General features: G+C 46.4%; 2 protein-coding genes across 2 annotated transcripts; both read right to left on the bottom strand.

Annotated features, from left to right (window-relative positions):
- Window positions 1–1,282: 1,282 nt before the first annotated feature.
- On the bottom strand, window positions 1,283–4,815 carry LOC121541705 (FAST kinase domain-containing protein 5, mitochondrial). Its single transcript, XM_041850957.2, has 2 exons — window positions 4,711–4,815; window positions 1,283–4,197 (listed from the first exon to the last, which is right to left on the bottom strand). Exon 2 carries the CDS (start codon window positions 4,183–4,185, stop codon window positions 1,747–1,749), a length of 2,439 nt encoding a protein of 812 aa, XP_041706891.2. The 5' UTR covers window positions 4,186–4,197; window positions 4,711–4,815; the 3' UTR covers window positions 1,283–1,746.
- A 2,942-nt stretch (window positions 4,816–7,757) lies between these two features.
- Window positions 7,758–15,841, bottom strand: LOC121542212 (leucine zipper putative tumor suppressor 3-like). Its single transcript, XM_041851686.2, has 6 exons — window positions 15,229–15,841; window positions 13,986–14,597; window positions 12,928–13,056; window positions 9,524–9,715; window positions 8,902–9,132; window positions 7,758–8,633 (listed from the first exon to the last, which is right to left on the bottom strand). The coding sequence occupies exons 1-6, from the start codon at window positions 15,496–15,498 to the stop codon at window positions 7,758–7,760; spliced, it is 2,310 nt and encodes a 769-aa protein (XP_041707620.2). The 5' UTR covers window positions 15,499–15,841.
- Between the last annotated feature and the right edge of the window lie 10,623 nt (window positions 15,842–26,464).

Here is a 26,464-nt window from a genome sequence, read left to right as displayed (position 1 = left end):
GATGACATATCAAGACGTTTGTAAGATTTGGCACAACCTATTTCTAGACTGACTAGCCTCTTTTTTAAAAGGGCCATTCGTGTTTCGTAAGTTAACACATGAAATGAAGAATACGGATATGACAAATGTGAAAACATTCACTTTGACGGTAATTGTTCATGGTATGCCTTTTGTGTATTTTCTTTTCTGATTTATAACACTTTGTCAAAGAAAGGGATGTATAGTTGTTGATAGCCAGCGAATAGAAAATCTGCTACAAATAACACATCCTGTCCCTTTTGATACTTCCTGTTTCAAGAACACATCTGGATAAATAAAGGTGAATCAATTCTGGTCATGAAGTTCCCCACACCTCTGATTATCGTTTAGTGTTCTTAATTTTGTACGCTCTGCATTCGATTACTCTCAGCCACACACAAACAAACTCACACACTAATAACTCAAATCTGGAGAACCAGGTGTATGAACAGTCACTCATTAATATTTTCATTTCCTACATGTACAAAAGGGCACATGGGCTTTAGATTGAAGATGCTACTTTGAATTCCTGATTAACATTAATGAACGGTAATGTAAACCCTCTAGATATGTGCTTCCACTCAATAACATGAAATGAAAATACATGAATGCACGTGCAAAGTGAAGCAGAAATACATAGCTTGGAGAAAATACAGCTGGATTTAGGGGTGGGCAAATTACAATAGAACATTTTAGGCCAAGTTACATTGGGGTAGACATGAATAAGACATCTATACTGTATAGACAGCTGGACTGTGGGAGAAATTGCACAAAAACGTACAGGTTATCAGCCTTTGACACACAAAATCAGTTTAATTTCAAAATATTTAAAGAAAAAAAAGCCTAATGATAGGCTACATTTGTCATATATATCGCCTATCCCTAGTTATGACACAGAAAATACTAAAGGAGTTCTCTGAAGCGGATTTTAATGGACCATCAAACATTTAATGGAAGACTGCAAACATGTCAACAGTGGGATAGTGATATGTACTATACATTTTACATTTTAAGTCAATTAGCAGACGCTCTTATCCAGAGCGACTTACAGTTAGTGAGTGCATTTTTTGCTGTTGTTGAATTTATTATTATTTTTGTTCCATACTGGCCCCCCGTGGGAATCAAACCCACAACCCTGGAGTTGCAAACGCCATGCTCTACCAACTGAGCTACATCCCTGCCGGCCATTCCCTCCCCTACCCTGGGCCAATTGTGCGCCGCCCCATGGGTCTCCCGGTCGCGGCCGGCTACGACAGAGCCTGGATTCTAACCAGGATCTCTAGTGGCACAGCTAGCACTTCGATGCAGTGCCTTAGACCACTGCGCCACTCAGGACTAGTATTCATACGTGAGTTATGGTCACTTTGGCACAGCTGGACGATCCCTTTAATAGATCCTCTTACACCATTTAGCTTAGGCCTAACAACAAACATTTTTCCATCCCACACATGAACAACACGCAGAAGTCATGTTTGGCTGCTGTTCAAAATCTTGCGGTCATAACATTTATTTATGACACAACTCACACTGATCATGACACATAATATGCAACAGCCTCTCAACAAGGATTGCCCATAAACTTACAAAAAACACTGTCCTGGTAAGCCTTGGGCCTGGTTTCATTTAAGTTCCTAGCCTCTACCACTTCAGTGTTCAGATATCTAAAAGCACTGGATAGATGTTAGCTAAAATGTTAATCTCCACCTAGCCCTTCAACATGTGAACACGTCAGTCAAGGGTGCCGTAAACCTTGCAGTGCATATAGGCCAGTTTCTCAGCGCGGGTCCGCCTCAGCAGAGGGAACCACTCGCGGTGAGGCAGCTCCACCACCCGGTACCCAGCCAGCTTCAGCTGCCTCCTTTTCATGGCGTGCAGCCCCAGCAGCTGTGGAGAGCGATAGCAGTAGTGGTTCCTGTTCGTCACCTGGATGGCCAGTCTGATGGGAGCTTTGGAGGCTTTGTGGGAGTCCCTGGGGAGTGGGCCTGGGTTGCTACGTTTGGTCAGAGCCCCCACGAGCCCGTCCGTCAGGTCGACTCCCACGCTGAACAGCCCCCCTCCCTCATCCGGCTCTGTCCTTCGGAGGAGGGGCAGCTGAGAAGCTTGGGTTGGGGGAAGGGGAGTCTTTCTGCCGTTGGTGAGTTGAGTCAAAAGGTCCTCGGTGAGAGTGACTCCTGTGTTGATCCTCTCCCAGCCCTGAGTAGAAGAGCCAGAAGAAGTGCTCCAATCCGGGGTGGAAATAGGGTATGTCTGCGCTGAGGTCACAGGTAGCGGCTGTCCGACTGGGTTCAGATGCACCTCCAGGTCAATGGAGCGGGTGTGAGGCAGGATCATTCGTTTGCTCACAAACTCCTCTCCGCCCAGAAGGTCCCGTAGTACGGCCTCGGCCTCCAGGACCTCAACCTTCTGACACACGTCCTTCTGGGCGAAGCGCCACAGCATCTCCGTCGTCTCCTCCCGCAGCTCTCTACTCAGCCGCGGGCCAGTCCAGTGAGGCAGCTCCAACGCCACTGTCCCATCCAGAGTGAACAAGTCTTTCTTCAGCTCCAGCTGTTTGGACCTGGTGGCTAGGCTAACAAACTCGGGGCTCAAGGCTAACGCCACAAGGTCCTCAGGGAGCTGACAGATGAAAGCCAGGCCGAGGAGGCCGGTGAGGAGGTGCTCAGGATAGTGCTGGAACTCAGCCTCTCTCTGCCGGAGGGCCTCAATGAGGCTGGGGTAGAAGTTAGGGCACTGGTTGGGTAGGACACCTAGGGTCCCAAAGGCCCATAGCAGCTTGCCTGAGTCCTTGCTCCGACAGTGTGGCACTAACGACGGCAGGCGCTCAGCAACAGCCAGGAGGATGCGTTCGTTGCGGTAATGCAGGGCCGAGCAGGCCAGTGCCACATGCATCAGCCCCTGGACGCCCATGCTGGGGGCGCGGCGAGGCACCTCATGCGCCATGACCTCCAGCCATGCCCGATGATCCAGGTAGCTAAAACGCAGCAGCTTCATCACGTTCACCATGGCAAAGTCACTCATCTCATACACAAGCGAGTGGGCCCTGTCCACCAGCCGATTCACCGCTCCTTCCGAGAGAGCCGTCTGGGACTTGAACAGGCCCAGACACACGGCACCTACCTCCTCTGGCTCCAGCTGGTCCAGGTGACGCATCAGTATCTGCTCTAAGGGGTGAACTAGCTCTTTGGGGCAGCGCCTGCCCTCCCCCATCACATACAGAAGCTGGACTATCTCTGGGACACCTACCTGGCCTAAGTGCAGGCTGGTGCAGTCATACAGGCACTGCAGGTACTGAGGCACGGACCTCCCCAGGCAGCGCCACAGGTCTGCGGCCAGCAGCAGCTGGTGGAGGCCCATCTCCCCAGCCCTGCGGCCCAGCTCAGCCTCATACAGCCCCAGCATGCTGTGAGTGGGGGGCAGGCCCAGCCACACAAAAGACCTCAGCACCTCCAGTAGCTGGGAGTGGCTGAAGTGACGCAGGTTTTCCACGGAGTAGCGGAGCAGCATGATGAAACGCGTGTCACCCCTCACTAAAGGGGTTTGGTCAGGGTGCAGGTGGCTAAGCTTGGTGAGGAAGCCGGTTATGTCCACAGGCTCCATGCTGCCCTTCAGGACGGTCACTTTGTGCAGCAGGAAGAAGGCCTGCTTGGAATGGACTGGGGCAGGCCGCTGGGACAGGTCAAGGGTCATGGTTGAGTACTCTGGGCGGCATGTCTGGAAGGCACGGGGGTCGCCTTTGACGTCTGGGGTTAGGGGTTCTGTGCGGTAGAGGGGTGCCGTTTCTGCCTTAGCCCCAGTGCCTCTGTTGAAGGCCAGGTCTAGCAGTGTGTTCTTGGTGCTGGAGAGGCGGCGTGAGGAGCTGACACTGTAGCGGTTACTCTGCTGTCTGAAGGCAGAGGTGAGGGTGGACCGACACTGCTCCTCCTCCTCCATCTCCAACCTGCTCAGGGAGGCTCCAGGGTCACGCTGGGGCCGATGGTAAGAGGAGGGGTTGTACTGTAACCTGTAGCCCCCGGGAAGTACCCCTTCCCTCCCGTCCTCCTCATCGAGTCCCTCCGTTTCAGGTTCTCCATAAGCGTTGTGCAGATACCGAGCCCTGAGGAACTGCCTGTGGAGGGCTAGGGAGAGATGGCGTAGCCTAGCCACATGGCATAAAGCTCCTGCAGACATCCACCTCAGAAGCTGAAAGATAGAGAATATGCAGGAATGTCATTAGGCTGTTGGTTTAACTATAGATATTATATTGCTCCTAAGATGTAATGTGCATGCTGCTTCAATTCTAGAGATGACACATATTTCTACTTACTCCTTATTAACTAACAGAACAGCCTACACGAGGGCCATGTGGAATCTTGTTCAGGATAGCTGGGCTAGCTAGTTACCATCTTAAAATTGGTTTACTATAGCTAACTAACGTTACAATATTAATAGACAGAATTGATAACGCAGGGTAAGCTATAACATTGGTGGCAGAGAAGAACATAGCACAGTGGTACAGTACAGTACACTAGCGAGCTCTCCCCTGAAGTTCTCTGTAGCTAATGTTAGCTAACCAGCTAGCTAGATTGCCACTTTGGAATGAGTTGCTAGCTAGCTAATGTTAGCTAAGTATGCTAAATCGCATTAGCTAGCTAATTTATTACACAATACTAGCCAGTTGCAGATGGCCATATCTACAAAACAAGGCAAACTCACCGACAATAGCAATATCTTCCACAAATAACAATATATATTATTTTTTATGACATTTCAGAAACATGCTTGTCTGTAAGGTCACTGATGAGCTATGAGACCAACGGCGCTGTGCAGGTACAAACCTAGTAGCGTCAGCGAAAGCGAACTCTGTCGAAGTAGCTGTGCACTTGTTTATCGCTTGACCGCTCTCCTACTATAAATTCAACGAATGCTGCAAATGTGGAAGGCAGGGTTTTCCTACTTATGCAGTTGCTCAAATGAATGTGCAATCAATTGATAATCAATATATTACATTACAATATCCTAATACTTACATGATAATATCCTAATACTGAAATTGGCCGTAATTGGCCAACTGTATCCAATAATCCTAACTTGACCATGATTGGCCATCTGTATTTCTAATAAGTGATTAGCTACTTCAACATGTTTAAAATTGAAAGTCAGATATTATTGAGTATTGAGCTTATTCATAGTGAGCATGTGTGAACACCCTGTGGGCAAAAAAAAGGAGTTCTTCAAGATTATTTAATGACGTCTTTATTCATTAAATTCATATTTGCTAAGATATGTTTTCTTCAAGACATTTTTCAGTAACACAAAATAAATAATACAAAATAATACAAAAAGAAACTTGATAGCATTTTATCTTTTAAGACATTACAAGAGTTGAAACAACAATAAAAACAAACTAACAGACATTGGTTTTTGAACGTTTGCTTTAGTTGTACTGTACCATGTACCATGTAGTAGAACAAAATTAAAAAGATTTCATATATGTATATATTTATATATTTATATTGATATAGTTTAAAAAATAAAAGCGGAAATGTCTGTCTCATTAATTCACAATAATCCTCTTAAATTATTCACACGTAATAAGCTTGATATATTTGAATATATATGTACACATAATAAATAACAATTATATTTACAGTACACTGCCTTTCTGTCTCTACCAAGAACACAGCAGGACACAACAGAAGTACATAGCAGCAAATTTGCCCCAAAACTGAGGGTATGTGGGCCCTCCATCCATCCCTCGCTCTACCTCTCTTTCCTTTCCTCTATTCTCATGCCACCCTCATATCCTCTCTTTAATATCCATTCTTTCTCTAAGTCCTCACTTCTTTCACCCCTGACTTCACAAAGTCATTCTCTAAATTGCCCAGACCCATGAAAAAATATATGTCAACATATACTGTACACACTATAATGTTTAGAATAGTTTAATATATTGTAAAATGTCCCATATAGCCAAATATATTCTAGAGATCTATAAAGGTAGTATATATTGACATATACATAGTTTTTTCAAATAAGGGTGGGTCCTGTTCAAACAAGTACACCACACAAGTACACTCCATATCTCAAAGAATCATTCCAAAAATGCATTACTCTTCCTATAAAGTCTGAATCTTACAATTAGTATTTAACACCATCACGTCTGCTGGCTCAGCTACAACCTGCTGCTAGTGATCTTAAATAGACACTTTGCTCAGATAAGCAGCTTCATTGACCAACCTTTATGTTTAAGTAATCATTAATTAATCACTAACATGCCCTTTTTTGTCACTTTAAGAAATATCAATGGAGACCAAAAGCATCTAGAACGTCAACAAATTACAAGCTGCTTTTAGCTGTCGCCTACGTAGATTCGAAACGAAGTAAAATGCTAAGAAGAGGTTTGCAGCTGATTCTTCATCATGGGATTGATCGAGCCATTTTGTGTCAGTTGTTGTCGCCACAAGGTGGCCGTCCTCAGTCACTGCAGCTACTGATAGCACAGAGAAACCTACATGTACTGCGTCACTGGAGATGGAGGAAACAAAGGCTTCTAAACCCAGCAAATACAATGTGCCGTCAATCATTCACAGCTGCAGTCCCATCAAAGCTTTGGAGATCCCTGATTAGTTTATACAACTGATCCTGTCATGCAATCCCGACCCTTAGAGTTCCGAAGCCTCATTTTCCCATCTCAACCAAGCACACTATTAAATGGTCCCCCCCACCTTCTCACAATACAATGCAACACACTCCTGAAAAACACATCTCACATCCCTTAAAACGGCTTCTGTATCCTAACCTTTTGGTTATGTTTCCTTAGTGATTTGGTGTGGTGGTGTGTTCTTATAGCACCAATAAAGCCACAGGGGGAGGCTGTGTGGATGGATCTCCCCGTTTACCTGAATAATATCTCGTTCCTAATGTTAACCATGTGAATTAAACAGAATAACTGGCCCTGGCCAAGTTGTTAAGGGCATACAGTAACCACACATGCCCAACAGTCATGCCTCAAATCTGGCATTTACACCAGTAGTATTCAACGTTGTCCTTCAAGCCCCTTTTTGTACAGAGGTTGATAAAGCTGTGTTCTATTCAATCTCTCTATCATACATTCTCAGTCTTTACACTGTCAGTTATTGTGACATCTTACAAATAGGCCCAGACAGAATCTGCAAGGTAGTTTCCTTGTCCCTACTTTTACAGTATTTGATAACTGTAGTAGTACATGTTTAGTACTAGTATTTGGCTTGATTTAAATTTATACTATTTTTTTTCTAATCATTTCAAGAGGCTGCCTTGAGGATAATTATTTTATAATATATCTTCCCTTTATAATATATTCATATCATGCTAATGACAATGTAACAATAGCTTTTCCAGTAGTGTGTAATTCTTGACTCCAATATTCACCCCAACCTAAATGTTCAGTGGATTGCCTAATATTGTGGACAGCAGATCAATAGATCTAAAACTTGCATACAAGGGGGCTTGAAGAGTGTCTTTGAAAACCACAGTCTAAACTGTTATTTTCCTCCCTTTTCCTCCCCCTTTCCCAATGGTCCCCCATGCCTCTCTCTGCCATCCATAGTGCAGTGCGTCCTAGGACCGCCCCGGGGTAGCAGTGAGTATAACCATTTAGGACTGTACCAAATGAATGCTATTGATATGTGATACTGTTTCATTATTGTAAAAGTGTGTATAAGCTGAATTTATCGGATCTGCAGTGTTCTGGAGGACTATGGATCTAGAGCACATAGAATCTAGATCTCTGTGGATTCTATCCTCTCCAGACGGGTGGGTACCGGCCAGGGAGGGGCCAGCTGGTGGAGGGCGGGGGGGAGTTTCTTGTCCTCGGCAAGGGGAGGTGGGGAGAGAGAGAGGGAGGGTAGGGGGGTGACAGGGGCAGGCAGGGGGATGGGGGACAGTGGGGGTGGCGAGGTGGGCGAGGGGGTGGTGTTGGTGGAGGTGAGCTTGGAGCCCAGCTGGCCCACGCGGAGCTCCAGGGCCTGGTTCTTCTGCAGGGTCTCCACGTAGCTGAGCTGCAGCTGGGCCTGGTACTTGAGCACATGCTCCTTCTCGTCCATCCACACATGGCGCTCCTTCTTGAAGGTGAGTGCCTGTCGCTCACGCTGCTGTCGCTCCAGACGCAGCTCGCCTTGGAGGCGCTCCAGCTGCCGGCGCAGGTCCCCTGCCTCCTCCCACTGCTGGTGGGCCTCCTGGCGCTGCTGTTGGGCCTCCTGGCGCTGCTGGTGGATTTCCTGGCGCAGTTGAGCCTCTTGACGCTGATGAGCTTCCTGACGCAAGTGAGCCTCCTGACGCTGGTGGGCTTCCTGATGCACGTGAGCCTCCTGGCGCTGGTTGGCCTCCTGGCACTGAAATTTAGCCTCATCGCTCTGCAAACTCAGTATGGCATCTGGGGGGGGTACGGGGGGTGGAGGCAGGGCTGGGTAGGAGAAGGCAGAGCCCTCAGGTGGGCTGTGTGGGGAGGGAAGCCCCCCTCTGGTCCTGGATGCTTCCCTGCTCCCTCCACCACTAGCCTCGACAGCCCTATCCCTCACACTGAGTTCACCCAGGGCCCGCTTCAGCCCCACCACCTCAGCCTCAAACATTCCCAGCTTGTCCCTCAGCAGAGAGACCTGGAGAGACACAGGGAAGAGAGGCTGGAGGGTGAATCAGGAGTTAAAGAAAGAGGAAGTGGGGGTTAATTCACTTAAGGTGTGTTGTGTGTGCGTGTGTGTGTGTGTGTGTGTGAGTGAGAGAGAGAGCATTGTTTGTGTCTTTCAAAGTGTATTTGAATGTGAGTTACTCAAGAGCGCAAAATGTGTGGTGCACAGAGCAGAACAACCCTTCAAATTGTAGTTAGTGTTTCAGGTCCGTCTCTGACTCTCCAGACCTCAACCCTACCTCGGTCAGAGTCTTCTGCAGCTCCCCCTCGCAGCGCTCCAGCTCCAGGCTCTTGGTGCTATAGGAGTCCTTGAGGCCCAACATGGCCTCTTCCCAGTCCCTCAGCTGGGCGTTGGCCTCCTTCAGCTGGCCCCGCAGGGCCACCACCTCCCCCGCCCGCTGGGTCACCTCCGCCTGGCTCTCCCTCAGCTGCTGCTTCAGCAGGGAGATCTCCCCTGCCTTCTGACACACCTGGGAGGGAGGGGGAGTGGGGGATGAAAGATATGGACATGGTTGAAATAGCGATCAACAAGCACCCTGGTAAAGGGCATGTCTCTGTCTAATGGATGTGCACTTACAGTATAAGACAACTATTGCTGCATTCTGTGCTAATGATCAAAAAGCATTAGCACAGAACAAATAGGACACATCTGATCATTGGTTTAGACAGTATTGCCCTTTTGTAGCATGGACATCTAGTAGTTATTCTCAGCACTCCTTTTTGCATTCTCACTCTCACTTGTCATGCCCCCTAAAGTTCACCTTCCTCCCAGTTAGTTACCTTCTAAACCTCACCTATCTCCCTAGTATCCCACACCCAGCCACACACACCACCCTCTTAACCCCAGGTCCCCTCTCACACCTCCCATTTGGTCTCCTCCAGGCGTGGCAGGATGTCAGCCTGCTCCTTCCTGTAGTCCAGGCACTTCCTCTCCAGCTCCTCTCTCTGGGCCAATAGCGCAGCCATTTCTTCATGCAGACGCCGCTTGTCCTGCGACAGACGGCTGATCTGGGCCTGCAAGGCACTCTGGGAGCGCTGGGCTCGACGCGTCACCTGGGTAGAAATACATTTGGTAGAATGGACATTCCTCATTCAAATCAACATTCGGCAGTAGGCATACTGGTGGCGGCCATATTGAGTGTACCATTTGAAATAAGATGAGAGTGAGAAAATCAACTCTTTGCACAGAATTTTACTCTGCATCTCTAAACTACTCCTTTACGCTCATTCTTTGCCTTTATCAGTGTTTGCCATGCAGCCATGGCAAATGTTATTGTGCTATATGATATTGGGTATAGCCTACAACCCAACAATCTGTGAACTGAGGAGCCATTCTATCATTCTAATTTACAGTATATTCTGCGATTCTAATATCTATCTATTATCTTTGAGCGTGGAGCCAGGAAAACCTCTCACTCAACGTCAACAAAACAAAGGAGATGAACGTGGACTTCAGGAAACAGCAGAGGGTGCACCCCCCTATCCACATCGACGGGACCGCAGTGGAGAAGGTGGAAAGCTTCAAGTTCCTTGGCGTACACATCACTGACAAACTGAAATGGTCCACCCAGGCAGACAGTGTGGTGAAGAAGGCGCAACAGAGCCTCTTCAACCTCAGGAGGCTGAAGACATTTGTCTTGGCACCTAAAACCCTCACAAACTTTTACAGATGCACAATTGAGAGCATCCTGTCGGGCTGTATCACCGCCTGGTACGGCAACTGCACCGCCCGCAACTGCAGGGCTCTCCAGAGGGTGGTGCGGTCTGCCGAACGCATTACCGGGGGCACACTACCCGCCCTCCAGGACACCTACAACACCCGATGACACAGGAAGGCCAAAAAGACCATCAAGGACATCAACCACCCGAGCCACTGCCTGTTCACCCCGCTATCATCCAGAAGGCGAGGTCAGTACAGGTGCATCAAAGCTGGGACAGAGAGAATGAAAAACAGCTTCTATCTCAAGGCCATCAGACTGTTAAAATAGCCATCACTAGCACATTAGAGGCTGCTGCTGGATATTGAAATCACTGGCCACTTTAAGAAATGGAACACTAGCCACTTTAATAATGTTTACATATCTTGCATTACTCATCTCATATGGACAGTTGAAGTCAGAAGTTTACATACACTTAGGTTGGAGTCATTAAAACTTGTTTTTCAACCACTCCACAAATTTATTGTTAAGAAACTATAGTTTTGGCAAGTCGGTTAGGACATCTACTTTGTGCATGACACAGGTAATTTTTCCCAACAATTGTTTACAGACAGATTATTTCACTTATAATTCACTGTATCACAATTCCAGTGGGTTAGAAGTTTACATACACTAAGTTGACTGTGCCTTTAAACAGCTTGGAAAATTCCAGAAAATGATGTCATGGCTTTAGAAGCTTCTGATAGGCTAATTGACATCCTTTGAGTCAATTGGAGGTGTACCTGTGGATGTATTTCAAGGCCTACCTTCAAACTCAGTGCCTCTTTGCTTGACATCATGAGAAAATCAAAAGAAATCAGCCAAGACCTCAGAAAAAGAATTGTAGACCTCCACAAGTCTGGTTCATCCTTGGGAGCAATTTCGAAACGCCTGAAGGTACCACGTTCATCTGTACAAACAATAGTACACAAGTATAAACACCACAGGACCACGCAGCCGTAATACCGCTCAGGAAGGAGACGCGTTCTGTCTCCTAGTGATGAACATACTTTGATGAACATACTTTGGTGCGAAAAGTGCAAATCAATCCCAGAACAACAGCAAAGGACCTTGTGAAGATGCTGGAGGAAACCGGTACAAAAGTATCTATATCCACAGTAAAACTAGTCCTATATCGACATAACCTGAAAGGCCGCTCAGCAAGGAAGAAGCCACTGCTGCAAAACTGCCATAAAAAAGCCAGACTACGGTTTGCAACTGCACATGGGGACAAAGATCTTACTTTTTGAAGAAATGTCCTCTGGTCTGATGAAACAAAAATAGAACTGTTTGGCCATAATGACCATCGTTATGTTTGGAGGAAAAAGTGGGACGCTTGCAAGCCGAAGAACACCATCCCAACCGTGAAGCACGGGGGTGGCAGCATCATGCTGTGGGGATGCTTTGCTGCAGGAGGGACTGGTGCACTTCACAAAATAGATGGCATCATGAGGAAGGAAAATTATGTGGATATATTGAAGCAAGACATCAAGACATCAGTCAGGAAGTTAAAGCTTGGTCGCAAATGGATCTTCCAAATGGACAATGACCCCAAGCATACTTCCAAAGTTGTGGCAAAATGGCTTAAGGACAACAAAGTCAAGGTATTGGAGTGGTCATCACAAAGCCCTGACCTCAATCCTATAGAAAATCTGTGGGCAGAACTGAAAAAGCGTGTGCGAGCAAGGAGGCCTACAAACCTGACTCACTTACACCAGCTCTGTCAGGAGGAATGGGCCAAAATTCATCCAACTTATTGTGGGAAGCTTGTGGAAGGCTACCCTACCCTATTCTTAATTCCATTCCTTACTTAGATTTGTGTGTATTGGGTATATGTTGTGAAATTGTTAGATATTACTGCACTGTCGGAGCTAGAAGCACAAGCATCGCTACATCCGTAATAACATCTGCTAAACACGTGTATGTGACAAATAAAATGTGATTTGATTCATAAGCAATGGTGGAAAAAGTGCCCAATTTTCATACCTGAGTAAAAGCAAAGATACCTTAATAGAAAATGACTCAAGTAAAAGTGAAAGTCACCCAGTAAAATACTACTTGGATAAAAGTCTAAAAGTATTTGGTTTTAAATATACTTAAGTATCAAAAGTAAATATAATTGCTAAAATATACTTAAGTATCAAAAGTAAAAGTATAAATAATTTTCAATTCCTTATATAAAGCAAACCAGACGGCATCATTTTCTTATGTTTTTATTTTATGGATAGCCAGGGGCATGCTCCAACACTCAGACATAATTTACAAACGAAGCATGTGTTTAGTGAGTCAGCCAGACCAGAGGCAGTAGGGATGACCAGGGATGATCTCTTGATAAGTGTGTGAATTAAACAATTTTCCTGTCCTGCTAAACATAAAAAATGTAACGAGTACTTTTGGGTGTCAGGGAAATGTATGGAGTAAAAAGTACATAATTGTTTTAGGAATGTAGTGAAGCAAAAGTAAAAGTAGTCAAAAATATAAATAATTAAGTAGTACTTTCAAGTATTTTTACTTAAGTACTTTACACCACTGATTATAAGTGTGTAATATCTAATATCTTCCTATTACCTGCTGCAGGCGTGAGGCGTAGTTCTGCCGCAGCTCGTCCATCTGGCGCTCCCACACGCGCTGCTTCTCCTCAAACACCTGTACGATGGCCGCCTCACTCTGGTCCAGGTTACGGCGCATGTGGAGCACCTGGGAGAGGGGAGGAGGAAAGGAAGTAACTCAGGTGTAATTCACATGTAGCTGCAAGAGGTGATGATGGGGAATTCACAAAATGGCTACCATCCATCATTGAGGTTACAGCCACACTTGTCTTTCATATTTCTTTGTACTTCTCATATGCAATGTCAACGAATGTTGAATAGTAATTGATTGCTTTTTAGGTGTTCCACTATGTCTCCTTGCATTGCATTGTATGTGGGTAACACACCTCATTCACCATCTACCACCAAGGTGTACCACCCCACTATCACATATCGCTACCTCCAAGCCCTCAGTACTTGAATACCTTGCACTACTATTTCAGACCAAAGACCTAATGTGTCTTACCTGCTTGACCGTCAGCTAATAAGAATACAGTTGTCCGCTCAGCGAGTTTAAGGCACACCCACCTGACCAGTTTATCAACTCACCCAACCAGTTTCCCAGCGGTTTTAGTTTCAAGTTTGACTTTTTTTTTGTCACATGCACAAGAACTGTGAAATGCTTAACTTTCAAGCCCTTCCCAACAGTGCAGTATTCAATATCAAAATAGTAAAAACAAGAGAAAGAAGAAAAGAAGAAGAAAACAGGAAGCTATGTATGGGTTATTCTTAAGCCATAGACAGTATTAGGTAAACAGTAATATCACTAGTACAGTTACCCTTGCCCTCTATGGGTCATGCAAACTCCTAAAATTTCAAATAACAGCTTCTTGTGATTATATAAAATAACTTCATTCACTGTCCTATAGTTGTGATCATTTGCACTATTTGGTACTATTTGTTTGTTGCTTTCTTCTACTATATCATCTTTTAAATCTCCTCCTGCACCCCCCCAGTAGTATCCATTGTTTCTTCTCCCTTTTCCTCTCACTCTACCCCTCTCCTCACCTCCCTCTCTCTCCCTCTGTCTCTACTCACCTCTTGCTCTCTCTCCCATAGCCGATCCTCCAGGTCCTGGATGACGTCATCAGAGGAGGGCGAAGGGCGGAGGGGCGGGGGGGCGTCACTCAGGTGGCTGAGCCTCTGATAGGACGAGGAGCTCTTCCCAGAGGAGGAACGACCACTATCCGAGGCACTCAGTCCGTTCTGGTATCCACTATTACCACCGCCACCACTAACACCACCAGGCTTGTCCAACTTCTCCAGGGCCCCCGTGGTCCCCAGGCGGTTGATGTGGCTGGTGGAGGCGCTCAGGGGCCCTAGGACAGGCGGGGGCCCATAGCCCGAGCTGGAGCCAGCATAGGTGGGCAGGCTGGTTAGAGAGTTCCTCCCAGAGTCAGACAGGCTCCCCTGGCCTCTGCCCCTGCTGCCGCCCCCTCCCCCGCCTCTAGTACCTCCACCCTGGCTGCCAGGACTGTCTGTGTCTCTGAGGGGTCCTGGTACACTGGGATCCCCACCACCTCCAGCCCCTCCTCCGGTGCTGCGGCCCCCTCCTCCGGTCTGGGGGGGGCACACCAGATTCTGCATGGAGTGGAAGCTCTTGGGCACTACAGGCTTGAAGGCAGAGGGGCGGATCAATCCATCGTTGCTCTGGATGGGGGAGGAAGGAAAATGGCATTGGTGGTGAAATATAATGTGAGGATTGTACAGCATTCATTATCTGACAATTAGGTTGACAGAGATTATGAATATGCTACTATATGTATCATTAATTCAGCAGAAAGCATACTGAAGCTAAATGTGAATTTCCAGCTATCTTAAATTACCTGATTACAAGGGGGGATTAAGAGCATTTACTATAGTTCTTTAATGTACCGGTACACAAATTATATGCAGATATACAATAAAAAAGATATGTCCAGTATGAGAGACCTTTTCAGAAATCTAACATAAAGAACAGTAACAGCTAAGGCTAATGCTATTACAATGCATGGAGGAGTTGACGGGAGAGGAGATCATATTTCATGTAAATATCTCCCTGTCATAATGGGCAGCACTGATTTACAGCAGCTAGGTAACAAAGTACAGTATATCAATTTATGACAGCTTTTTATTGACTGCACGCTAACTCATGTATACACATTCCTGTACAAATACATAAACACTCATGCACAACACACACTTTCAACATGCACCCTCATACTCAACTTACAGCCTGTATTTGGATGCACACACACACACACACACACACAGACACACACTCACAGAGAGAGGGACTCACCTGAACCTTCTCCAGCTTCCCAGAGATGGGGAGGATGTTGGGGGGGTTGTTATAGTTATCCAACTTGGCTGCGCTGGCGCCCGCCTCCTTGTACTGAGCCAGCTGTTGGCTACTGTTTCTATCATTGTTCAGCGAAACCTCGTTGTTCCCGCAAATGTCCAAACTCACCGCCCCTCTCGGCACTTCTCGCCCCCTATCACGCCCATCCCTCTGGTCACGCCCATCCCTCTGGTCCCGCCCATCACGCCGCCCGCCTCCATTCAAAAACATTGCATTGGACACCTGCCTCTCGCTGTTACCCACCGCTGCCACTGCTCGGTTCCCATTGGAAACGCCCCTATTGCCATTGGAGACTTGTCTGTTGCCGTTGTTATGGGCGGGGGGCCTATCTCTCTCTGCTCCCTCACAGAGCGGCGGAGGACGCTCGCTGCCGTAGTAGGAAGAAGAAGAAGAGTGCTCCACCGTGGCAAAGCTGCGTTCGTCCGCCGTAGTCCCTTTCGCATGGGTCAGGGGAGGAGGTTGCTGAGAGGACCTCTCGATGCTGTAACTCCTATCTTCCAAGCCCCTGCCCCTGTGGGTGGAGGTGGAGGAGGAAGAGGAGGAGGAGGGGGGTGGTGGGGGGGCGCGAGGCAGGCTGTTCTGCTGAGTGGTGCGGGTGCCCACGCTCCGCATGGCGATCTCCTGCTGCTATTGCTGCTGGCCAGAGGAGGTGGTGGTCGAGGAGAATGCCCCGCTGGCCACAATTCCCATGCCCTGGGGGCGCCCCCCCTCAATCAGCCCCCCCGCGCTCCACATGTGCCATGATGGAGGGCAGGGAGGCAGCACCAGTCGACACACACTGCAGGACACACAGAGACAGGGAGAGGAGAGGGAGAGGGAGAAAGGGTTCGTTAAGAGTAAGGTACAGAGACACACACAAACTATAAGTACACACACACAAGCACAACACACTATAAGTACACACACACACAACACACTGTAAGTAACAGAAGAAAGAGGATGAAGAAGTCCTCCAACTGCGAATCTGAGACCATTAGTGCTTGACTTGGGCAGGAGCTGAGTACCGGCACCTCAAATGTTCTACTGCTTGAGCTCCTGTTCCTCTAATAGAATATTAGCTCAAAAGTATTGTGGAGTTCCTGCACCTAAATGTAAACAGTAAATGTAAACAGTACGGCACCAAATGAGTACCGGCACCCACAGTGCCTTCAGAAAGTATTCATACTCCTTGACTTATTCCACATTTTGTTGTGTTACAGCCTGAATTCAAAATCGATTAAATTAACTTTTTTTCTCTCACCCATCTACAATTCATATCCCATAATGACAAAGTGAAAACATTTGCTTAGACATTTTTGTACATTTATTGAAAATGACATACAGAAATATCTCATTTACATTAGTATTCACACCCCTGAGGCAATACATGTTAGAATCACATTTGGCAGCAATTACAGCTGAGAGTGTTTCTGGGTAAGTCTCTAAGAGCTTTGCACACCTGGATTGTACAATATTTGCACATTATTCTTTTCAGAATTCTTCAAGCTCTGTCAAATTGGTTGTTGATCATTGCTAGACAACCATTTTCAAGTCTTGCCATAGATTTTCAAGCAGATGTAAGTCAAAACTGTAACTCGGCCACTCAGGAACATTCATTGTCTTCTTGGTAAGCAACTCCAGTGTATATTTGGCCTTGTGTTTTATGTTATTGTGCTGCTGAAAGGTGAATACATTTCCCAGTGTCTGGTGGAAAGCAGACTGAACCAGATTTTCCTCTAGGATTGTGCCTGTGCTTAGCTGCATTCCGTCTCTTTTTTTATCCTGAAAAACTTCCCAGTCCTTAACGATTACAAGCATACCCATAACATGATACAGCCACCACTATGCTTGAAAATATGGAGATTGGTACTCAGTAATGTGTTGTATTGGATTTGCCCCAAACATAACACTTTATATTCAGGACTTGTTACAAACATGATGCCTGTTTGTGGAATAGTTCCTTCTTTTCACTCTGTCAATTAGATGAGTATTGTGGAGTTTTCACCTATCACAGCTATTAAACTATAACTGTTTTAAAGTCACCATTGGCCTCATGGTGAAATCCCTGAGCGGTTTCCTTCCTCTCCGGCAACTGAGTTAGAAAGGACGCCTGTATCTTTGTAGTGACTGGTGTGATGTCACGAGAGGCTACACAGCTTTCAGCGGGATTGCTCAAGTAGTGCAAGGAGACCAGGTTCAACCAAAACAAGGATTTTATTAAAGGTCTTGGGAAACTAACGAAAGTATAACACAATTCTGTTCTCTGGTGGCTCTTAAGGGTTAACAGTTCAGGGATGTCTCTTCCACATCCAAAATCATAACTCTCCCTCGCTCAAATAACTTTTCCCCAGCCTTACTGTATTCCACGTTGCCGCTAGTGGCCAACCCAGCAAAACGTCCTTCCAAATGTCCCACACGTATTTCCACAGGTGCATATATCCAAAGGTGAGTATTTCCCAAAGGTAAGTATCTCCAAATCCTTATATTCCTCATGGAAGTGGACGTGCAGCACTCTTGTCCTCCAGAGAGCCCAGCTTGGAGACTGTGTCTCTTCCCTTCCCAAACCTTCAGCTCATCAGCTCCTCATTTGTTTCAGCTGCGTGGGAAGATTGGCCATAGAGGGGTGGAGTTCCCGACCATACCAGCAGATGGAGCCATAGCTGTCTGGGTTTGCAGCCACCTCAGGGGGATGTAACGTCCCTCCAGGACACAGCCTCTCGTGACATCACACATCCCCCTCCTCGGGACCGACGTCCTCGTCGGGGTAAAGGCAGCGAAGAAGGCATCACGCCGGGAGAGGGCGTCTGCATTGCCGTGGTGCTTGCCAGACTGCTCTCTCTTCAACTCCTCCAACTCTAGGACCAGGGACTCAGCCTCCTGTTGTCTCTCCTTGAGTTTCTTACTGAACGCATCAGCCTTGGTTTTAGCAGAGTTTAGCTTCTGTTGAGCAGCTTTCAGTTCCTTCTCTCTCTCTGCCTCCGCATTCTTCATCTTGTTCTCCAACACCTTGTACTTCTCCTCTGCCTTCTTCTGGACCTCCTTACTACTGCGCAGGGTCTCCTCACACTCCTCGATGGTCCTGCGCAGCCTCTCCAGCTCCTCCTGTTGCTTAGGGAAGGAGCTCTGTTGGAGTTTAGCCTGGAGGATATCTAACTCTTCTGTCTTCATGTCTAACTGTTGCTTTAACAAACGATACCTCTCAGCGGTCCCCTTCAGACCAGACAGTTCTTTGTCCAGATTCTGTAGCTCCGTCTCTGTGTCGGTCTGGGCACCTGCCATCCCTATCCGAGCCCGGGGCGCGAGTGAGTAACTCGGAGGATTGCACCGGAGCCTTCCCAGGATGAGTCTTGCCTCTCCGTTTCCGAGGTACTCGGGTTATCCTCTCCTGAGACTCTCTCCAGAGTGGGTAAAAGGCTGGGCAGTCTCGTCCAATTAGGACAGGGACGGGGAGGGAATCAACCACCCCGCCGTCGTGTGTATGGTTCCCCGTGTGCTGGTCATTGTAAGTTCAGTAATGGGGTATTCTCTGGTGTCCCCATGGACACAGGAAACTGGGAGGACTTTCCCCGGGGTCAGACACGTTGGGCCCACCAAATCCTTACGCACCAGGGTGGCCCGGCTACCAGAATCCAGTAAGGCCTCCACATCATGGTGATTCACAGTTACCGGGCAGGTGGGGGGTCGATCTGGGCCGCCATCTACGACTCCCAAGAGCGAGGCAACACGGTGTGTGGGTGCTGAGCTGGAGGACTCCGCAGTGGGCATAGGTTCATCGGCTGGTTTCCCACACTGCCAGGAGATATGTCCCATCTCCCCACACCGGTAACACTGTCGAGTTTTCCCCTCCTGGTGTACTCTTCTTGGACCCGCCTGGTTTCTGGCTCCCCCTGGAGCCGGGATAAGTCCTGACGTGGCTGGGTTCGAGACCTTGGGGTCCTTTGGACGGGTTCTTCCCATTTGTGGTGGGGCCGCACTCCTGGGGTCTTTTCGGGAAGCATTCAGCATCTCCGCTGTGGCCTGGTACTTTTCCACAGCTTCCACGGTCAGATCAGCCGTGGTCAAGGCCTGTTGACTGATGAACCGTTTTGCCTCATAAGGCAGGGCGCGTAGGTAACGATCCACCACAACGGCCTCCACCACCGCCGCTGCTGTATTCCTCTGCGGATCCAGCCATTTCCTTGCGATTCGGACAAGTTCATGCATCTGCGCCCGAGGAGGTTGGTCTGGTTGGAAGGTCCAGCTGTGAAAGCGCTGGGCCATACCAAACTTTGTGAGTCCATATCTGCTGAGGATCTCAGACTTCAGGGCATCATAGTCAGTAACCTGGTCAGGGCCCAGGTCCCGGACAGCATTCAGCGCTTCCCCGGTTAGAAAGGGGGCTAACAGACCAACCCACTGTTGCTTGGGCCAGGCTTCCCTAGTGGCCGTGGCCTCAAATGCATGCAGGTATGCCTCAATGTCATCGGTAGCTCCCATCTTAGATATAAAGTCACTTGCCTTTATTGGGCGGGTATTTTGGACCACCCTCTGTCTCTGCAACTGCAATTCCTCTGCCTTCAGAAGGTTGGCTTTCTTTTGCTCCTCCAAGAGAGCCACGTTTGCTTGCATCTGGGCTTGCTGGCCAGCAACAAGGGCTTTCAATATGTCCTCCATTTCAGTCGGGCGGGGAGCCTCACGGCCAACTTGGAAAACTGGGTGATCAAACCTTCGGTATCCTCCTCTGACATGCACTATTAATGCTTGAGCGTGCCTGTATTCTCCACCATCTGTGATGTCACGAGAGGCTACACAGCTTTCAGCGGGATTGCTCAAGTAGTGCAAGGAGACCAGGTTCAACCAAAACAAGGATTTTATTAAAGGTCTTGGGAAACTAACGAAAGTATAACACAATTCTGTTCTCTGGTGGCTCTTAAGGGTTAACAGTTCAGGGATGTCTCTTCCACATCCAAAATCATAACTCTCCCTCGCTCAAATAACTTTTCCCCAGCCTTACTGTATTCCACGTTGCCGCTAGTGGCCAACCCAGCAAAACGTCCTTCCAAATGTCCCACACGTATTTCCACAGGTGCATATATCCAAAGGTGAGTATTTCCCAAAGGTAAGTATCTCCAAATCCTTATATTCCTCATGGAAGTGGACGTGCAGCACTCTTGTCCTCCAGAGAGCCCAGCTTGGAGACTGTGTCTCTTCCCTTCCCAAACCTTCAGCTCATCAGCTCCTCATTTGTTTCAGCTGCGTGGGAAGATTGGCCATAGAGGGGTGGAGTTCCCGACCATACCAGCAGATGGAGCCATAGCTGTCTGGGTTTGCAGCCACCTCAGGGGGATGTAACGTCCCTCCAGGACACAGCCTCTCGTGACATCACACTGGGTATATTGATACACCATCCAAAGTGTAATTAATAACTTCACTATGCTCAAAGGGATATTTAGTGTCTGCTTTTTAAAATGTTTACCCATCTACCAATAGGTGCCCTTATTGCGAGGCATTGGAAAACCTTCCTGGTCTTTGTTGTTGAATCTGTGTTTGAAAGTCACTGCTTGACTTAGGGACCTTACAGATAATTGTATGTGTGGAGTAAAGAGATGCAGTAGTCATGATTCAAAAATCATGTTAAACACTATTATTGCACAAAGAATGAGTCCATGCAACTTATTATGTGACTTGTTAAGCACATTTTTACCCCTGAATGTATTTAGGCTTGCCATAACAAAGAGGTTGAATACCTATTGACTCAAGACATTTCGGCTTTTCATTTTTAATAAATGTGTACAGAATTTGAAAAAACTAGGCACACTTAATGGATTCAGACGGCACTCTATCCCCGCTCTTCTAAAGAGAAAGTTACATATTTTTTAGTTCGGTGTAGCAATAGAGCGGTGTTTGAACTTGGGCTAAGATTACTATTGAGACCACAAACTGAGACCGAAAAAAAGTGGTTAATTATATACTACACACAAGGAAGAGAATAAAGGGGTTGACATACTGTACAGTAGACACACACATCCATTTAGTGACCATACACGCATGATCTATAGTGAGACATATGATAGGATAGGAATCAACAATCATATCTTTGCACTATAATCAGTGGTGTAAAGTACCTAAGTAAAAATACTTGAAAGTACTACTTAAGTAGTTTTTTGGGGGTATCTGTACTTTACTATTGATATTTTTGACAACTTTTACTTTTACTTCACTACATTCGTAAAGAAAATAATGTACTTTTTACTCCATACATCCCTGACACCCAAAAGTATTTGTTACATTTTGAATGCTTAGCAGGACAGGAAAATGGTACAATTCACACATCCCTGGTCATCCTTACTGCCTCTGATCTGGCAGACTCACTAAACAAAAATGCTTCGTTTGTAAATTATGTCTAAGTGTTGGAGTGTGCCCCTGGCTATCCATAAATTAAAAAAACTAAGAAATGGTGGTGTCTGGTTTGCTTAACATTAGGAATTTGAAATTATTTATACTTTTACTTTTAATGTTGATACTTATGTATATTTGAGCAATTACATTTACTTTTGATACTTACAGTGCATTCAGAAAGTATTCAGACCCCTTGACTTTTTCTACATTTTGTTACATTACAGTCTTATTCTAAAATTGATTAAATACATTTTCCCTCATCAATCTACACACAATACCCCATAATGACAAAGTGAAAAGTGTTTTTGAAATGTTAGCAAATTTATTACAAATAGAAAACAGAAATACCTTATTTACATAAGTATTCAGACCCTTTGCTATGAGACTCGAAATTGAGCTCAGGTGCATCCTGTTTCCATTGATCATCCTTGAGATGTTTCTACACGTTGATTGGAGTCCACCTATGGTAAATTAAATTGATTGGACTTGATTTGGAAAGGAACACACCTGTCTATATAAGGTCCCACAGTTGACAGTGCATGTCAGAGCAAAAACCCAGCCATGAGGTCGAAGGAATTGTCCGTAGAGCTCCGAGACAGGATTGCACAGATCTGGGGAAGGGTACCAAAACATTTCTGCAGCATTGAAGGTCCCGAAGAACACAATGGCCTCCATCATTCTTAAATGGAAGAAGTTTGGAACCACCAAGACTCTTCCTAGAGCTGGCCGCCCGGCCAAACTGAGCAATCGGGGGAGAAGGTCCTTGGTCAGGGAGTTGACCAAGAACCGATGGTCACTCTGACAGAGCTCCAGAGTTCCTCTGTGGAGATGGGAGAACCTTCCAGAAGGACAACCATCTCTGCAGCACTCCACCAATCAGGCCTTTATGGTAGAGTGGCCATACAGAAGCCACTCCTCTGTAAAAGGCACATGACAGCCACTTGGAGTTTGCCTAAAGGCACCTAAAGGACTCTCAGACCATGAGAAACAAGATTCTCTGGTCTGATGAAACCATGATTGAACACTTTGGCCTGAATTCCAAGTGTCACATCTGGAGGAAACCTGGCACCATCCCTTCGGTGAAGCATGGTGATGGCAGCATCATGCTATGGGGATGTTTTTCAGTGGCAGGGACTTGGAGACTAGTTAGAATCGAGGGAAAGATGAACGGAGCAATGTACAGAGAGATCCTTGATGAAAACCTGCTCCAGAGCGCTCAGGACCTCAGACTGGGGCGAAGGTTCACCTTCTAACAGGACAACGATCCTAAGCACACAGCCAAGACAACGTAGGAGTGGCTTCGGGATGTCTCTGAATGTCCTTGAGTGGCCCAGCCAGAGCCTGGACTTGAACCCGACTGAACATCTCTGGAGAGACCTAAAAATAGCTGTGCAGTGACGCTCCCCATCCAACCTGACAGAGCTTGAGAGGATCTGCAGAGAATAATGGGAGAAACTCCCCAAATCCAGCTGTGCCAAGCTTGTGGCGTCATACCAAAGAAGACTTGGGGCTGTAATCGCTGCCAAAGGTGCTTCAACAAAGTACTAAGTAAAGGGTCTGAATACTTATGTAAATGTGATATTTCCATTTTTTTATTTTTAATAAATGTGCAAATATTTCTAAAAACCTGTTTTTGCTTTGTCATTAAGGGGTATTGTGTGTAGATTGATGAGAAAAAAAACAATTGAATCCATTTTAGAATAAGTTTGTATTGTAACAAAGTGTGGAAAAAGTCAAGGGGTCAGAATACTTTCCAAATGCACTGTACATGTCTATGAAGTACATTGAATGTATGATTGAAGATCATCCTAAAAATGATGTAAAGGCTAACAATAAAGGACAATTTGCGGTATCAATTTAAGTAGGCATTCCTTATACGGTTGCACCTTATTCCAAATCATATCAAAATTCACATTCAAATGCATTTTCTTCAGTTGAGAAAATTGTTTATGCAATACAAATGAAAGCACATCTCACATGACTGCAAAAACTGTTGATATTAAAGTGGAACTGACATCGTTTTAGCAACATTAAATCTTATTAAAATCTATTCATATACACCCCCAGGAAGAATATGACACCTTTTTTTACATTTCCTGACAAGCGAGCACTTAGATATGGTCATTTTCACGCTTTCATAAGTTCATAGAATGTTTGGGAATGAAGTAAGGCATTTGTGAAAATTCTATAGCAATATAGAGTGGGAAAGCAGCCTTGCGTTTGGACAATTAATAGACACTGCAGTAAATAAAACCTAATAAAAACATCGGTCTTGTCCAGGACCAGAGTCTACGCAGACCGGTGCACCATAGCCAGTCAGAGCTACAGTAGGCCTATATGCAAATAATTAATTTACCACACGGGCCTGCCATCATTCACTTTGAACTGGACTGTGTGTTTACAGGTGGCAGCAACAGCGCGACATTAGATCATTAGAACGCATTCACCAAAAGCCACAAAATACACCTGAATGGATTTCTGTAAATATGTAAAAACCACAGGAGCCCTCTTACATTTTGGGAACTTCACAGTCCAATTGATCAAACAACCATGAAAAGGTAGGCTCTCTCCCTCAGTTTCCTATGCACATCAACAACAACAAGATCAACAACTAATGCTAGCCAGAGCGAGATGAGCTAAAATCTAACAAGGGAACATTAGATAAACCCTCTCAAACTTTTTTGTTCAGCTAGTTGGCTGCAAAATAGCACTGAGAAACGGAATAGTAGCCTGCTCGTCCTTCTGCCTGCCAATGCATACTTGTCCCAACCCACGTTTTGACAACTGCATGGTTACTTGCCTGCCTGCCTGCCTGCCCATTTGATCGATGCCAAATGCATTTGATTGACAACTAAGAGATATGCTAACTGTGGATAACAGTCGTTCAAGTTCAGCATAGCTAGCTAGCTAGCAAAGCGATTCACATTTCTTTCTAGCCAACCAAATGACACCTGGATCTCTAGCTGTAGCCATTGAAAAACGATATGAGGGGAAAAAGTTGTTCACTCACCCACTCCTCCAATGACATGACATCCTCCCAGCAGCTCGCTAGCTAGCTAGAGTTAGGCTCTGTTTTTAGCTCACTAAATAAATAGCTAGCTACATGAATAGATACGCTAGTTCAGGGGTGTCAAACTCAATCAGCGCACAGGCCAGACATCGCCTATTTGTTTTTACAAAGAAACGTGCAACTGCGACTCAAACTGGCTATTGTTTTATTTGAAAAAATATGGCCCTTTACAATGTCAAATTATGTACATAGGATGCTGAATATAAACTCAGCAAAAAAAGAAACGTCCCTTTTTCAGGACCCTGTCTTTCAAAGATAACTCGTAAAAATCCAAATAATTTCACAGATCTTCTTTATAAAGGGTTTAAACACTGATTCCCATGCTTGTTCAATGAACCATAAACAATTAACAAACATGCACCTGTGGAACGGTCGTTAAGACACTAACAGGTTTACAGACGGTAGGCAATTAAGGTCACAGTTATGAAAACTTAGGACACTAAAGAGGCCTTTCTACTGACTCTGAAAAACACCAAAAGAAAGATGCCCAGGGTCCCTGCTGATCTGCGTGAACGTGCCTTAGGCATGCTGCAAGGAGGCATGAGGACTGCAGATGTGGCCAGGGCAATAAGTTGCAATGTCTGTACTGTGAGATGCCTAAGACAGCGCTACAGGGAGACAGGACGGACAGCTGATCGTCCTCGCAGTGGCAGAACACGTGTAACAACACCTGCACAGGATCAGTACATCCGAACATCACACCTGCGGGACAGGTACAGGATGGCAACAACAACTGCCCGAGTTACACCAGGAACGCACAATCCCTCCATCAGTGCTCAGACTGTCCGCAATAGGCTGAGAGAGGCTGGACTGAGGGCTTGCAGGCCTGTTGTAATGCAGGTCCTCACCAGACATAATCGGCAACAACGTCGCCTATGGGCACAAACCCACCATCGCTGGACCAGACAGGACTGGCAAAAAGTGCTCTTCACTGACGAGTCGCAGTTTTGTCTCACCAGGGGTGATGGTCAGATTCGCGTTTATCGTCAAAGGAATGAGCGTTACACCGAGGCCTGTACTCTGGAGCAGGATCGTGTCATGATCGTCGTATACAGAGGAGGACCAAGGCGCAGCGTGGAAGGTGAACATGCTTTTTATTAATGTTACACGAACAAAACAACAAACGATACGTGAAGTCCTACAGTACAAACACAAACCAAAAGGAACAAGATCCCACACCATACTGTGGGAAACAGGCTGACTAAGTATGGTTCCCAATCAGAGACAACAAGCAACAGCTGATTCATGTTGCCTCTGATTGAGAACCACACTGGCCAACATAGAAACACAATACTAGAACGAACACAAATGAAAACTCACACCCTGGCTCAACATACTAGAGTCCCCAGAGCCAGGGCGTGACAGATCGATTTGGCGGTGGAGAGTCCGTCAGGGTCTGGGGGCGGTGTGTCACAGCATCATCGGACTGAGCTTGTTGTCATTGCAGGCAATCTCAACGCTGTGCGTTACAGGGAAGACATCGTCCTTTCTCATGTGGTACCCTTCCTGCAGGCTCATCCTGACATGACCCTCCAGCATGACAATGCCACCAGCCATACTGCTCGTTCTGTGCGTGATTTCCTGCAAGACAGGAATGTCAGTGTTCTGGCCAGCGAAGAGCCCGGATCTCAATCTCATTGAGCACATCTAGGACCTGTTGGATCGGAGGGTGAGGGCTAGGGCCATTCCCCCCAGAAATGTCCGGGAACTTGCAGGTGCCTTGGTGGAAGAGTGTGGTAACATCTCACA

This window comes from Coregonus clupeaformis, chromosome 27 (assembly GCF_020615455.1).
Source record: "Coregonus clupeaformis isolate EN_2021a chromosome 27, ASM2061545v1, whole genome shotgun sequence".
Classification (NCBI taxonomy): Eukaryota; Metazoa; Chordata; class Actinopteri; order Salmoniformes; family Salmonidae; genus Coregonus; species Coregonus clupeaformis.
Note: the sequence above shows the minus strand (reverse complement) of the source record. Positions and strands in the feature narration are given on the sequence as shown.